This window comes from Gadus morhua, chromosome 16, assembly GCF_902167405.1.
Source record: "Gadus morhua chromosome 16, gadMor3.0, whole genome shotgun sequence".
Lineage (NCBI taxonomy): Eukaryota > Metazoa > Chordata > Actinopteri > Gadiformes > Gadidae > Gadus > Gadus morhua.
The window spans coordinates 28,493,577-28,509,026 of NC_044063.1; the positions used below are offsets into that span (position 1 = coordinate 28,493,577).

The window sequence follows — 15,450 nt, forward strand, 5'->3', positions numbered from 1 at the left end:
GCATTCTTAAAGATCCTACCACGTAACCCCTTTCTTCTAAAAAAAATATGTACTCCGATGGCTTCCAAGCGGTCAGCGGATCAAGTATAAAAATGAAGTATAAAAAACATACAAACTGGTAAGCTTTTCCCACCATCGTATTGGTATAAATTGAAATAAGCAATTTTTTTAAGCCAATCGTGAAAAGGCCGACAGTCGGCAGACTGGATCTGGCCCTCAAATTGTCTTGACCCCGGTGGAGGAGCTGTTAATAAACATAAATTCAGGGCGCCCTGGCATGGAGGGGGTACCTGGAGGTAGCTACCCCCTCCCTCAGAGAGTCAGGGGCCATACCACACTGGTTGAATGTTGGTTTTTGTGTTTTCTTGTATTTTAGATTTTTTTTGCCTTCGAAGTAACACACATGCAAACCATGTGCTTGCCACAGTGCATACTATTCCAAGTGTTTCTTTTTTTGGTAACTGGGTAGAAAACCTAAAAGTGACAATTCATCAACTTCACAGAATAATAATTGTTTTTTGTCTCTCCAATAATAGGTAAAAATAATAATAAAAAAATTGTGACAGTTGTAAATATAATATTTTTTATAAGCCTCAAGGATGTTTTGACATTGATTTTTGATAAAGTATGCTGAGTTTTGTTAAGTCACGCTCAGACTAGTGTCATTTGTATATTACAATAAAAAAAAAATCCCCCCGTGACGCTGTCACCTTTTTTCCTCTGAGGAGTTTGCAGGTCTGAGTTACCGTTTCAGAATGGCAGTTACCGTTCCAGAACGGCATATGCCATGGTATGTCTGTGGTCGCGACGGCAGTTACCGTTTCAGAACGGCAGTTACCGTTTCAGAACGGCATATGCCATGGTATGTCAGTGGTCGCGACGGCAGTTACCGTTTCAGAACGGCAGTTACCGTTCCAGAACGGCATATGCCATGGTATGTCAGTGGTCGCGACGGCAGTTACCGTTTCAGAACGGCAGTTACCGTTCCAGAACGGCATATGCCATGGTATGTCAGTGGTCGCGGTGGCTAAACCGCGGTGGTTAAACGATCTCGGCGTCTCTCGATAATTTTTCAGTTGTTTGTGTGAGAGTGTTTCAGTTGTGTATGTAAAAACTTTTCACTTGTATGTGTGCAAGGTTTTCAGTATAGTATGTGAATGACTTTGGTTTCATTTGTGTATGCACATGCTTATTCTGAATAATGTCCCAGACGGCCCCTCATATATATGTCCTTGTGTTTATACAAAAAATGTGTGTTTGCAGATATGCCGACAGGTCTACTTGGAAAGTGTTTGTGGGTTAGTGGGTTTGCATGTGTGTGTGTGTGTGTGTGTGTGTGTGTGTGTGTGTGTGTGTGTGTGTGTGTGTGTGTGTGTGTGTGTGTGTGTGTGTAGGATAGCAGACTCTAAACAACAAATGAGAAACCTCAGGAGTCCACAGAAGTTACCCTTGGTGGTCCTAATTAATCCCCCCCCCCCGACTTTCTGTATATTACAGAAAGTCAGCCAGCCCCCCCGAAAAAAGCCTTCTGTGTTCGTGCTGGAATCATCTGAGGACAAATATGTAAAGTTTGCCAACAGTGACTCAACAAAGAGACGTCTATATTACTTATTGTGGTAAAGACCAGCAGATCACCAAAGGGCCAGAATGCTTTGTGCAAGACACAATAAATAGTTTCATGAGAATTACTTACTTTTAAAAGGTGTGTTAAACATTTTAAAGGATGAGTGGTAATGCAGTCTGGTGTTGACCACAGGACCATTGTCTATATGTGTGGGTTGCAGAGCGTTGACCACGAGGAGCCAATCAAAGTGGACCCCGCTCTGAAACATTCCGGGCCAGAGAACGGACACACGGCCCATGCAGGTCAGGAGTCGCGTCCCAGGAGTCCAAGTGGTCCCAGTGTTCCAAGATACTAACACTTTTCTGTGTTTTCTATTTTATGTTCCCGTTTTCGTTCACTTATTTTGCCATGTCAAAATGGCGAAATAATTTGCCATTTTGATGCCATTGAGATATTATAGATGTACAGTATATCTAACCCACTTATCAGAAAGCCCAATGTTGGTGCATGGACAGAGCTCCCCACCCAACAACCTGCCCCACGAGCACACAGCTGCAGTGTCCTCCCGGATGCTCGACCTCCCCATGACAGCCGTGACCAAAGTGGCCGAGATGAGGGGCCCAGACTCTCCTCGCAGCCCCATTGGCTGCCAGTCCTCATGTGTCACAGAGGCTTTGCTTCCCGCCAGCCAGTCAACAGAGTCATACTGTCAGCCAGGTGGGCATCTCATTGAAGTTGTCCTCCTATCCCATATCTTTGGCTCCTAACCTAATGCATTATTCGTTTTGAGTAGCGTGAGCACTGAGCAGGTATCTTTACATGTCGCTCTGTCTTTGCCTCAGTGTCTACAGCCAAAGCCTGGACCCCTGCATCAATCAGAAATTTGGGATTTCCCAGAATTCCTGGTGAGGCAGGCTCCCAGACCACATGAGATGATATTGGTCATCTTATGACAGATCTTAATAATAACAATATGCTCTTTGTTGATATTGAGATACTGAGGTATAAAGTATTGTTTTTCTTTTGGCAGACAAGACCAACTCAGCTCCAGCTAAGTCTGTGACGTACTCCGGCCTGGCTCCGTGTGAGGGGTGAGTTGGAGACAAGCGGTAGACAGTTCTTCATTCATATCGCTTCCTCATGCATGAAAAATATATGGACTATTTAGCACAAGGGTTGATGAAAAAATATAGCGGGTTCTCTCAAATGGGGCTAGACTAGACTAGAAGATTGAAATGCCTACAGACCATTTTAATCCTGAAATAATGCCTTTAACCGTGTTAGCCAACACAACAGCGGAAGTAATTTTGGGGAAAAAATCTATTGGTAACAGTGAAACGATTGTACCTATGGAAGCTCACTAACACCTACGCTGGTTGTTTGCAGCAGAGAGCCGTCCGTTGGACAGGTAGTGGAGAAGAGACGGGAGCTAGTGAGGTCACAGAAACAGCCACGTAACATTGGTGCTCAGGCCCGTCGATCAATCTTTGAAAGACTTGAGGCTGAGACAAATAGGTAGTCACTCTGCTCTCATCCCACCATTCTCCACTCTCAGTATGTTTACATGCAGCTCTTAATCCGATTACAGCCAGTTAGTCCAAGCCTTTCCTTCACTCCCTCTATAAGTACCTGCTTTCAATCTTCATTAATGACATTTTTTACCTCACTCGTTTCCCATTAGGGGTTCATAAAGTTCTTCTCTCATTTGTTTCTTTATTTTGTTTGTATTAACTTATTCTGAAATTCATTCCCTTCTGCTTTTTGGATTCTTCTATCCAACATTATCTCTACTCAATTCCCACCATGTGAGAGAACACCCCCATAATAGTCCTTCCCCCTGTCTCCAGCCACCCTCAGCCACCCGACAATAAACCTAAACTCCAGCGCTCCCAGAGCTTCGGTGTGTCCAGCGCCAGCAGCATCAAACAGATCCTCCTGGACTGGTGCCGATCCAAGACCCTGGGATACCAGGTGACCATATGCTGGGTCTGTGTGGAGATGAATGGCCACTAGAATGTTTACACCATAGACCTCAGGTTTTACCAGTGCTGTATACGGTTCAGCCATTATCCCAGCAGGAGGTTGGTTCCCTAGTAACAGATGCTGCCCTCACAGGAGTAATGATCTGCCTGAGTCCTGTCTGCCCAGGCCTTTCTGGAGCTTTAATTCACTTCATTGTAGTGCATTGCTATTGGGCTAATCAACTACACATGGCCCTTGCAGAACGGCTTGTACTTCATTGTAATTCATCGGCCAATCCTATAGGCAGCATCCTGTGTGTGTGTGTGTGTGTGTGTGTGTGTGTGTGTGTGTGTGTGTGTGTGTGTGTGTGTGTGTGTGTGTGTGTGTGTGTGTGTGTGTGTGTGTGTGTGTGTGTGTGTGTGTGTGTGTGTAAATGTGTGTGTGACTTTATCTGTTTTTTTGTCTGTGAGCATTACCATAATTTTGTTAAGGGGTCTTTGATGTTTGGCCCCGATTCTGCCCTGTTCACCTTTCACAGCTGCCCATACCAGTGAGCTCATGTCTCCATGGCTAGGGCCCTCATATGGGCCCTCATTAACTGGGAGCAAGCTAGCTCCATCTAAACAAACAACCAGAGGTAACCTGACAAAATAAGAGCCTAAATAAAAACGGGGCAGAGCCAGGAAAAGAGAAGAAGAAATGGGTTGACTAGTTTCCCTTTCTGTCAAGCAACAAAGTGGCTATTTTTTTGTTGGAGAGTTGTCTGGTAGACCACTACCAGAGTTTGTATAATTTGAGTGAAAGAGGAGACTCTAGGAAATTATACAGGTCGGAGGAGATAGGGGGAGTGGAGAATCTCGTACAAAGTGAGAAGAAGTGACACAGAAGGGGGTCTGGAAATAAAAGTCAGATCGATATATTCAGAAATTGCATCTGCTTGATCGATTACAGCGACGGGATGGGAAATGAATGGAGCAATAGCGTCATAAAGTTCAAACAGTGCCTGTGCTATGGCAGTCTGTTACTTGTGTCTGGCCACCCCACTCCTCTTCATGGAAACACACAGTGCACACCTCAGTTCATTCAGAGGGAAAGACGTCTGAATTACAACTCTTTGACGACGGGCACACTTGAAAATACTAACATCTTACTGTTATGCCAATTACTAAATTGTAGTGGTTGGTCAGTCAACTGATAATATTCTACTATGGTAGCTTTAGATAGGTCTGCTTGCTATAGACTGAATGTCTGCTATACAGCGGTACTAAAACTCCTGCTTGAAATACCCATAGATCTCATGGAATCTGACTTTGCTATCATCACAATTCTTAACACACTTTGTAGTTAAATCAAATACCAAATATTAAAGGTTTGATTGGACAATCAGTGGATTATGGTGTGATTTATTTTTATATTGTTGAATCTAATTTCAGTCTCTCTCTCTCTCTCTCTCTCTCTCTCTCTCTCTCTCTCTCTCTCTCTCTCTCTCTCTCTCTCTCTCTCTCTCTCTCTCTCTCTCTCTCTCTCTCTCTCTCTCTCTCTCTCTCTCTCTCTCTCTCTCTCTCTCTCTCTCTCTCTCTCTCTCTCTCTCTCTCTCTCTCTCTCTCTCTCTCTCTCTCTCTCACACACTCAAGGCGCACTCACACTAGGCCATCTTTACCGTGCCCAAGTCTGTTTCACACCTAACCGTGCTCAAGTACGATTGCCCCCCCCCCCCACCGCTGCTGATCATGCGAGAGAAGGTGATGCAGTCGTATTAAACAAAGACGTTGAAAGATGGTGCGATCTACGAGAGAGACGCAGAGGAGGAACCTTACGAGACTTTTGTCGGGATAAAAAAAAGTGGTCAGCAAAATAAAGAATATGTTGGCGTTTTTGCACTTGTAAATAGTTTGTCGCGTTTGTAGGCTAAACTCAGACGTGAACTTATTCTTGCATGTGGCTGTCATTCATAAAAATAAAAATAAAACATTCGCGAGTGTGCAAATTAGAGGTCTAGACTCCGTACGCAGCCCCACCTTCTCCAGTGAACCAAGAAAGCCCGCGCCGTGACGAACGGGCTATTTTTGATCAAAAACTCAACTTCACTATCGCACCCACGTGAACCGCCAGCCGTCATGTTTATTTTTTAATGGAAAAAAAGGGTCGCATGGACTGTACGTCATCCAGCTCAGGTTGCGCACTCACACTGGCAAAACGATCTAGACTTGAGCACGGTACAGGTGTGAAACGGACTTGGGCACGGTAAAGATGGCCTAGTGTGTGTGTGCCCTCACACACTCACACTCACAAACACACACACAAACGTGAGTGTGTGGTGTCACATCATCTCCTCCCTCCTTTGTTGCAGAGTGTACAGCTGCAGAACTTCTCGTCCAGTTGGAGCGACGGCCTGGCCTTTTGCGCGCTGGTCCACTCCTTCTTCCCCTCCGAGTTCGACTACACCTCTCTGTCCCCGGCCGCCCGAAAACACAACTTTGAGCTGGCCTTCGGAACGGCAGAGTAAGAGCAACCAACGGATTTAGGTTAATGACTGAAAAGCCTAACGAACTCTAGCATAAGATCATTTCACATCTGATATTACTAAGAGCTAATAATAATGAATAGCATTAGCAAAATAAAACCATAATGAGTAAATAGTTAATACAATAGCACAATAATATCCCTATGTTAGATCTTATGACTCTGTTATATTCAAATCATCTGACCTGCTGAACCAACACTGATTGTGTGTGCATCATGCGGACACACATGACCACATGATAACTCAACATGTGGACACCTTTCAGGAATCTATAGGAGATCTTTTACCATAAAGTCTCTCTACACCAGGGGTCTCAAACTCAATTTACCTGTGGGCCGCTGGAGGTAGTCTGGGTAAGGCTGGGCCGCATCAAGTATTCCACAAAAAAGTACAAATATCCAGTCTTCTCAAGCTTTACTATTAAGAGTTCTGCAACATGAATGCTTTTTTTTTTAACATGAATGGCTCTTTTGAACATGAACGGCTCTTTAAAACATGAACCTTCTTCAGAACATGAACTGTCCTTCTGAACATATGGCTTTTCTTGCCTACTCCTGATCACTGCTGCTCTTCATCTGTTCATCATTTTAACAGGGGACGAAAAAAAAAGAAAAAAGCCCTAGACGCGCAGATGATTGCGGCAGAGAAACTGAGTAGTATAAACTTCCAGGGTCAAATGTTTTTTGAGAAGAGATGCATGTAATAATTTCCTAAATGTATAACATGATTTTTTTCATGATATATAAATTTCAATTAATATGTGTCGGCCTCAACTTGATACAAAACACCCTTTCACCCTTACACACACACACACACACACACACACACACACACACACACACACACACACACACACACACACACACACACACACACACACACACACACACACACACACACACACACACACACACACACACACACCTACCGACGTATCCAGGCCCATACAGTTATAAAATGCAATCAAACATGTCAAAACATAGACATTTTCTATAAATAGCCTACCAACGTTTGCAGTGAGAAAAACTGAAGCACTTTTCATGCTCAGGTATATTAAGTTCCACAACTTGAGGAACTCAGTTGCTAAGCGGTTAGTTTCAGATGCTTCAGTAAGCTCGAAATACATCAGAGGAGTCAAACAGGAGAGAAGGGCGTATCTCCAGCGCACACACACTTGGGAGAAGCCATACTATTGGCCTATGTACATTTCACCTCCGTCTTATGCAAGGTTTATGTGCGCAGCAAGCTTTATAAATGAGGCCCCCGGGCAAGCGCAGCGACTCAGCAAAAAAAAAAGAAAAGAAAGTGACTAAACTTAGATGTCAATTAGGGGGCCACAAAATATCGTCCGGCGGGCCGCAATTGGCCCGCAGGCCACGAGTTTGAGACCCCTGCTCTACACACTCACTACGATACTCTCTCTCTTACACACACACACACACACACACACACACACACACACACACACACACACACACACACACACACACACACACACACACACAGGTATAGACCTATCTAACCCAGTCTACAACACAGACATCAATAACCAGAACCAAACCAATCTTATATGATGGTCATTCATTTACCAATAATTGGTCTATCATTGTGTGTACTCAGGGCAAAGGCGGGCTGTGACCGTCTGATTGAAGTGGAAGACATGATGATCATGGGGCGAAAACCAGACCCCATGTGTGTGTTTACCTACGTCCAGTCCCTCTACAACCACCTGCGGAAGTTTGAGTGAAGGACCGCAAAAGAACGATCCAATTCCCTGCTTTACATAGAAGAGAGCGCCACCTGGTGGCAGAATGAGTACATTACCGAAGGCTGCGGTGATGTGCGTGTGTCTCAGAACGCTACATTGGGGTAGTGTGTAGGTTGACTTGCTGTTTACGTGTATGAATTGATAATACAAAACATAGGTCCTCAAGCTAATTCGTTTTATGAAATTATACAGCATTTATTTGGCCCTTTGTATTGCAAACAGGGATATATTAAACGTTTTTTTTTTTCGATAGGCCTTGTATTCATTTACCATCAATAACTTGACTCAGCATAGTTGTGTGGGGTGTGTAGCCCATAGGTTACAATCAGGAAATTAGGAAAGGTTAGTTAAATTACAGATAGTAACATTTTTATTGGGATCATTTCACCAAAATATGTATACATTTATATCCAATGTTTAGCATAGCCCATCTTTTTCTTTATTTGAGACACTTGCAATCAACAGCGTTAATGGGACAGGACCTACTGTGTTTTCCGGAGCTCATCTCATAGTAGGTTAAGATCATATTTGTGTTAGTCTAATAAAACTAAATCTGTCAATTGTTTAAAAAATGCCTCTGTGATTTTAATCTGCACTTCGCTGTGTTCTTCACTGTTTAGGTCTCATAAATAAGCCTAGTCGATTTTGACAGGCATACAAATGAGAATCACATTTATTATAAAGCATTTTTGAATATCATCAAAGGAATTTAAATTATGCGTGAACGAGTCAATATAACTGTCAATTATCCAAGGCATAAGTGTGTAAAACCATTTAATGATGTGTGTTTTCTTGGAACCCGATTTGGACTTCTTGTGTGCGCTATTTGTGTCATTAACACGTGTGTTCAGGAAGACATCTATTATAATAATAATAATAATAATAATAATAATAATAACAATCAATAATAACAATCTAGAGCGACCAGCATAAAGTCAATCCACTGCAGGGAGAAGAGGTGTGAGGCCTGAATTCACTGCCCACAAACCGCTTTCCTAAAGAAAATTCCACATTGAAGCTACATTGTCAATATTTTTGGTCCAATGAAATTATGTGAAACCATTGATTTCATCATTATTTCATTAGGCTTACATACATTTAATTTAGGCCTACTTATGCCTATTTCGTCTGAAAGGGAATTAGGGAAATTCTGTACCAGAAATAAACTGTAGGCGACAATGGAATGGAATGGCAATATCTCTCAATAAGCGTATCGGAAGATCATCTGATCATTGATCAAATCTGCGTTCTATGCAGAGGGATATGCGTTCTATGCAGAGATTCATGTTTCCTATGATGCCTTTTCCCGACGCGCGGCACTGACTTCCGGCCCTATCCTCCTCCTCTTATACTATCCACTTACCCCCGTATCCTCTTCTACTATCCTCTTCTAGATACCCCATTATCCTCTTCTAGAGACCCTCTTATCCTGAGAGAGAGAGGGTAGTCCTCCACACAGACCACAGGACAACACAGCGATGCGCAATTCTACCGCTGCGCACGTCATTTATCTGGGCCAAGACTCAAAGCAACCTCATCAATGTGACGCAGGGTTAGGGGATTAGAGACTTGGAGGGCCTATAGGGGGGTTGGGCCGCACCAGCCAACAACAACACCTGGACGGGATGGTGGGCGTGAGTAACAACTCCGCTATAAGTGACACACTTCCAGTCGAGCCCTCGTATCATTCTCAGCAGGTCCGGAGAAGAGACACACAGTGGATATTTAAACTTTGATGGCTCTCTTCATGGAATCCAACTCCTCATTACTCAACTGCAAGCACAAAGAATTGGAGTTGAATGGGTTATTTGGAGAAAATAAAGGTATGTCAGACAGGTTTTTAGCCCTATTGATAAATAATAATATATCCTTGCAACATACTTGGATTTTAATAATAATAATAACAATAATAGTAATTATTCTAATTATTATTATTATTGTTATCATTGTTATTATTACTACTATTAGTACTAATATAATACATTACATTTCATGGACACCAGTCTTCCTCTTAAATATTTCCAATGGTGATACTTTTCCCGAATCCACGATAGGCCTAGTTTTTCAATCCTATATTTTTATTTCACAAACCAAGCGTGCAGAATAGGCGGTATTATTACGTAACAACCGAACGTAGGTTTTCCCCAATATTGTGTTGATCATTGCAGAGCCACAATACGCAGGCTGCATGGAGGGCCAGAGGAAGCGCAAAAGGACAATCTTCAGCCGCGTGCAGCTGTCCGAGCTCGAGCAGGCGTTCGCTGTGACTCCGTACCCAGACATCACCCTGCGCGAGCGCCTGGCCGAGCACACACACCTGCCTGAGAGCAAGATACAGGTGGGTGTGGCAACTAATTAACGAACCAATTAACGGCGGGTTGCAGGAGCGGGATGGCCGCCTTTTCAATTGAAACATAAATCAGGCTGCCAAATGCCTTTACCAATCTCCTTCGTTGATTCTTGCTTCCAATACGTATGACTGTCCCACAATGTGTTGTCTATATAGGCTACAGCTTAGTTTGTCTAAATAAGAACCAAACCACAACACCACTGGGTGTAGAACCTTTCTCTTGGCTGATATGTTCCTAACCAACCTCAAACCGTTTTTAAAGGCGGGGTCAGGTGGTATATGAAGGTAGAATGTGTAACAGTATTCCATTCCATAGGTGTGGTTCCAGAACCGAAGAGCCAGAAGTATCAAGACTGTCAGGCTCCCAAAGTCGTCCAAAACCATCCTGGGTGCTAGGGGAGATCCAGAGACCAATCAGCACAGAATCCAATTGCCCTCCCCTGGACAGACCACCTCCTCCACCTCCACCTTTCACACCGCAAACACCATCGGTGGCCTATTTCGTTCCGAGCAGAATCAGTCCTTGGATGAAGGTCAACAGATGTTCTCCGACTGGCTCCAGCTCTGCAGCAACTCTGGCTTCTGCTCCTCGTCTTCACCAGCCGTTCATCCCCACCACCACCCCCCCCTCCCCCATCACCATCCAAACCATCAACCCCCACCCCATGACCACCCCCACCCTCCCCAGTCTCCATATAAACTCTCTGGGATGCTTTTATGGGAGGAGGACCCTCAGAGTAAGTTGAACCACATGGGCAACTTCCCCGTCTCCCTCTCTGGTCTCATCCCACAGCACCAAAGCAGGCCACCCCACCATCACCACACCTCAACCTCCCAGAGCCACAGGCCTGAGGGCTCGGGCGTCAAACCCCCACCTGTGCTTCCAGGGCAGGCCGGAGATCAGTCCATCTTTGGAGGACTCACCAGAGGCTGCAGGGGCCATAGGTCAGTGGACCAAGTGGTACCGTCCCACCCTCAGCAGGTGTACTGGGACGGATCCCAGGGACTCAGCCACCACCACCACCATCACCACCACCCACAGACGGGGCCTCAGACTTCTATGGGCTATATCTCAGACCTCATTTACAACGCTGCTATTGTCACCAACTTCCTGGAGTTTTGAGTAGAACTTAATATCCAAATAGTTAAATCATGTAGATAACTACGTTGGACTTAATGGCTTTAGCAACAGAAAGAGAAGAAGAGCTGAACCATGCTGTAAGATTATTATCCAAGTGACTTTTGTGTGAATTTCCCACAACCATTTCTTATGTGGTTAAAATGTTGTCTAATTCCATCGATACTTTGTTGACTGTTGTGTTATGTACTAATTTCTAAGGAATAAATGTATTTGATGTTTGGACCATACTGTTAAGTCTGTGTCAATCTTTAAGTATGCGTTTTGGTAGATACAGACGCAAGCTTACAGTATGAATAACTTGAACGCTTGTTCCTACACCGGATTCAGGCTGGCACATGATATAGATTTGTCTGTTTTGTTCTCTGTGACAACAGTTCCACCATGCATTTATGCTGTGACCTCGAAAAGTATTATATTTCCAAGCACTGATTAATTGACAAAGAATAGTTATTATTGTACGAGAAATTGTTTTTATTTTTCTATTAATTGCATCCTAAATCCTTTGGGGGGTGGGGGATGGATGGAAAAGAGTGGGATGATAAGAACTGAATTCAATCTGCAGCTCAGGGTCTATCAGCTTACAGCCTCTGCAATTGCTGCCTGGATTTAAGTTCTTCAAGTATTACATGAGATGTAATAATATGCAGGCAGATATGACAGAGGAACTCAATGTTGGGGCATCAGTGTCTACTGTTGGAGAGTGAGCTCAGCATATCATAATCACTTTTAATACCAAATAATCTTCAAATAAATCCTTAATCTGAGTGTCAAATCTCAGATCTTTAGTAGATACTTTTATATTTTTGTATTCCAGATGTAATAATGCAAATTTAATCCAACTGATAAAACCAGATGTGTGCTTATTCACAAGACAAGGATTAGATTCTTATGAAAATATTATCCAAGCTATATCTGAGGCCATATCTGTTGGGCGGGTTCAGTGTTGAGTGGATAAAAACATTTGGGGCAGGTATTTGGCTGTATTAAATTATGTTGTTTTGACACAGACTACTTGGTGTTATTGTTTTCCATTCTGTAGCTTGTTTCATGTGTGTCCACGAGGGCAATCCTTATTCACCGATGCATCGACATGCACGGTTTATGAAGCTTTAGCTCGTCCAATTCACAAAACAGATAAACGCAGATCAGTAAGCAAATAAGTAAACATGACAAACCAATGGATTTATACATTTGACAGTTAAAGATAGTTCCACCAGAATGTGGTCGAACGATCCCTCTTCATGGCAGATGTGGCTGGAGCAGCAGCATCATCAAAGCTGTGGATTCCAACATCGACCAACGCAGACGAGGATGGCGACCAAACTGCTGGCCATCATGAACACATCTCATCCTTACCATGACACTAGAGAGGCAGAGGAGTTCAGCAAGAGACTCCTTCTGTCTCAGTGCCCCAAAAAATTTCAGTAGAGGTCCTGTCTACTGCTTTCCGACTTCACAATGCGTAACTACCACCCCCATCCCCCACCTCCTCTTATTTGCAGATCACAGTCTGTTACTTACACATATCGCCACTGGACCTTGTTTTTTTTGCCTACACCCAATATCTACCCATCTACCCATTTATGTAACTATTTTAGTTGCGCACTTAATGTATATGCGCACTAGGTTTCTGTTGTCTAATTGGAGTTAATGATTTTATTCTGTCTTATCTTGTTGTGTTGAAACAAAGTTATTTCCCAATCAGATGAATACGTATGTATTCATCTGATTGGGAAATAACTTGTATGTATCTATCGCTATGTAGTTGTATTCACTATAATAGTTATTATCACTAGACCACGTTATTCCTGGTTCCATATTATTGTTAGTCCAGAAAATACTATTTTTGACAGACATGTGTCTGTGCCTCACTAAGCGCTGCGGATGTTAAATACATTACCTGCTCTCCTCTCCATTAGGCGAAGCCTAGACTGCTACACCTACTATCTTAGAAATAGAGTTATAACATAACTATCGTTCTGGGCCCCGTTTCCCGATAACGATGGATCTTCGCTCGTAAGATCATTCTCCCGATGGATTTTTCGAACCATCGATAATTTCTTTGGAGCGTTTCCTGAAACTCCTCTTAACGTGAACGCGCTTTCACTGCACTCACGATGATCGTAGGATTGTAACTGTCCATTGACACGGTGCTGAAACGGGCTATGTAGAAGACGCAGGAATGTCGCAGGAAAATGGTGTTCAAATGGGTTAAAATATCCCCCCCCCCCCCCCCATCAACGCCAACAGCAGAGTAGCCGACGAAAATAATAGACTGCAATAATATGAATGCTAAAGATATTAAAACACAATTGATTAGGCCTAGGCAGACATATTTATCAGTCCTAATCCTGAACGCCCTGTGCATACATTTATTCACGGCATTTCCCCCCCCTGAAATAATTCCGTATTACAAAAATCCAAAATAGCTTGTGTGACAACTACATTTATCTTAATGTGCTGATTTCTGAAACATAGGCTACTTTGCGCAGCAAGAGAGCCGAGTTAAGGTTTCATTGATTGGCTCTCTAGTATAGAATATTTGTAGACATTAAAAATGCAACGTTCCATACATTCACTATCATTCAAACACGGCTATTGCTGACCCGCTTAGGAGAGCTTGGTCTAGATCCTGCCCATATCGTTGGGCAGGATGAAGTAGGCTATAGGCAGGGTTCGAGTTATGATTCCATTGCGCTGAATTTTGACGGGGGAGGGGGGGGATATAGGAGGTATGGGCTATTATGACACGGCTCTTCTCAATGAGGTGGTGGAATATGGAAAGCCAAGAAGGCCACAATCCGGACCTAGATTGGCGCGGTAAAAGTGCAAAACCGTACGGAATCCGTACGGAATCCGTACGGTTTCCGTACGGTTTGGCAAGAATTCCGTACGGATTCCGTACGGTTTTGAATGACTAATAGCCGCGGCTATTAGTCATTCACTCCGGCTATTAGTTATTCGCTCCGGCTATTAGGTATGCAGAACGAGCCCCTCCCCTTCTTTGCTTGACCACTAAGTTTGAAGGTTGTCTAACCAATCAGTGAAGAGAAAGACCAGACTAAAGTAACGCATTGTCGAAACTAGAGCTGCAGTGCCTCCATGTTTCGCCGTAACATAAGGCTGTGTTGTCTTTACTAGTTTCACTACAATGTAATGACCACCACTAGCTAGTGGAAAATATATTTGTGTCTAGTACAGTGATATATTTGTATATGTTAGGCTATATATTGAGATGGCAGTCCCTCATCCCCAGATTGTTCGCGATATGCAGTAGCCAGCTCGGCCATAACATTACAATATTTCATGGATGCAAGCAAGCCAAGACAATCGATCTATATCTATAGCCTACATGACAACACGCAGACACACACACACACACACACACACACACACACACACACACACACACACACACACACACACACACACACACACACACACACACACACACACACACACACACACACACACATTAAGCACACTGGTAGAGCAATAGGAGCCTGCATTGGCTAAAGTTGTTGGGATGCACCTTATTTTATAACAGGGAGGGGCAAAGTTGTGCATTACAATGCAAACACGACAATAATTGGCACCGTTCTTGCGCACTCAGAAGAACATGAACTGAATAAATGCCAGGTATATCGGAGACGGGTACACAATCAGTGCATTTGCAAATGAGAGCCTGCAGTAGGACCGATCTTGTGACATTATTTAACCATCCATCTACAGCTAATACGATCAGACAGATACATCATTGATCGCATAAAAGCCCACAACAAGCCCAACATCACCACGGCAGGTGCGCTCTCTCACGCACATTCACACAATCACTCCAACTTCTCCAACTCCAAGGCAAGGCTGTTACACTAAGACCACAAACAACCACAACTAACCAGCCTACATATCCACAATAATGCACAACAATCAGTTCTATACATTGCGTCTATCTTCTGTTTGGTGCACATGGCTAATTTGCATAGTTTGCACCGGACTGTCGGCTCCGCTTGTCAAAAAAATAGAACGTATTTGTGAATAAATGCTTTGAATTCGCTAAAATGGTCCCTGCCAGTGTTTTTCTATTCTGATGTTTGTGGATGAATCTTTCAGCTACAGCTTTGTTACATTTCCTTGCGATGGT

At 43.5% G+C, this 15,450-nt stretch overlaps 2 protein-coding genes across 7 annotated transcripts in view; both read left to right on the forward strand.

The window, feature by feature from the left end:
- Window positions 1–8,390, forward strand: part of smtnl (smoothelin, like) — a 122,268-nt gene extending 113,878 nt beyond the window's left edge. For 3 of the 6 annotated variants that reach the window (XM_030381622.1, XM_030381621.1, XM_030381620.1), the window contains exons 3-10: window positions 1,785–1,866; window positions 2,033–2,281; window positions 2,407–2,469; window positions 2,595–2,655; window positions 2,951–3,079; window positions 3,412–3,535; window positions 5,877–6,028; window positions 7,671–8,390. In XM_030381622.1, coding sequence (XP_030237482.1) covers window positions 1,785–1,866; window positions 2,033–2,281; window positions 2,407–2,469; window positions 2,595–2,655; window positions 2,951–3,079; window positions 3,412–3,535; window positions 5,877–6,028; window positions 7,671–7,797 — 987 coding nt within the window. In that variant the 3' untranslated portion in view covers window positions 7,798–8,390. The remainder of the gene's footprint in view (window positions 1–1,784; window positions 1,867–2,032; window positions 2,282–2,406; window positions 2,470–2,594; window positions 2,656–2,950; window positions 3,080–3,411; window positions 3,536–5,876; window positions 6,029–7,670) is intronic. The other 3 variants (XM_030381623.1, XM_030381624.1, XM_030381625.1) reach the window with 3 other exon arrangements.
- A 1,530-nt stretch (window positions 8,391–9,920) lies between these two features.
- Window positions 9,921–11,511, forward strand: LOC115561511 (homeobox protein OTX1 B-like). Its single transcript, XM_030381638.1, has 2 exons — window positions 9,921–10,156; window positions 10,485–11,511. The coding sequence occupies exons 1-2, from the start codon at window positions 10,007–10,009 to the stop codon at window positions 11,289–11,291; spliced, it is 957 nt and encodes a 318-aa protein (XP_030237498.1). The 5' UTR covers window positions 9,921–10,006; the 3' UTR covers window positions 11,292–11,511.
- The last annotated feature ends 3,939 nt before the right edge of the window (window positions 11,512–15,450 follow it).

Coding starts and splice junctions, on each gene's coding strand:
- LOC115561511 (XM_030381638.1), top strand. CDS start 10,007: ATGGAGGGCCAGAGGAAGCGCAAAAGGACAATCTTCAGCCGCGTGCAG. Junction 10,157..10,484: donor TGCCTGAGAGCAAGATACAG/GTGGGTGTGGCA, acceptor TCCATTCCATAG/GTGTGGTTCCAGAACCGAAG.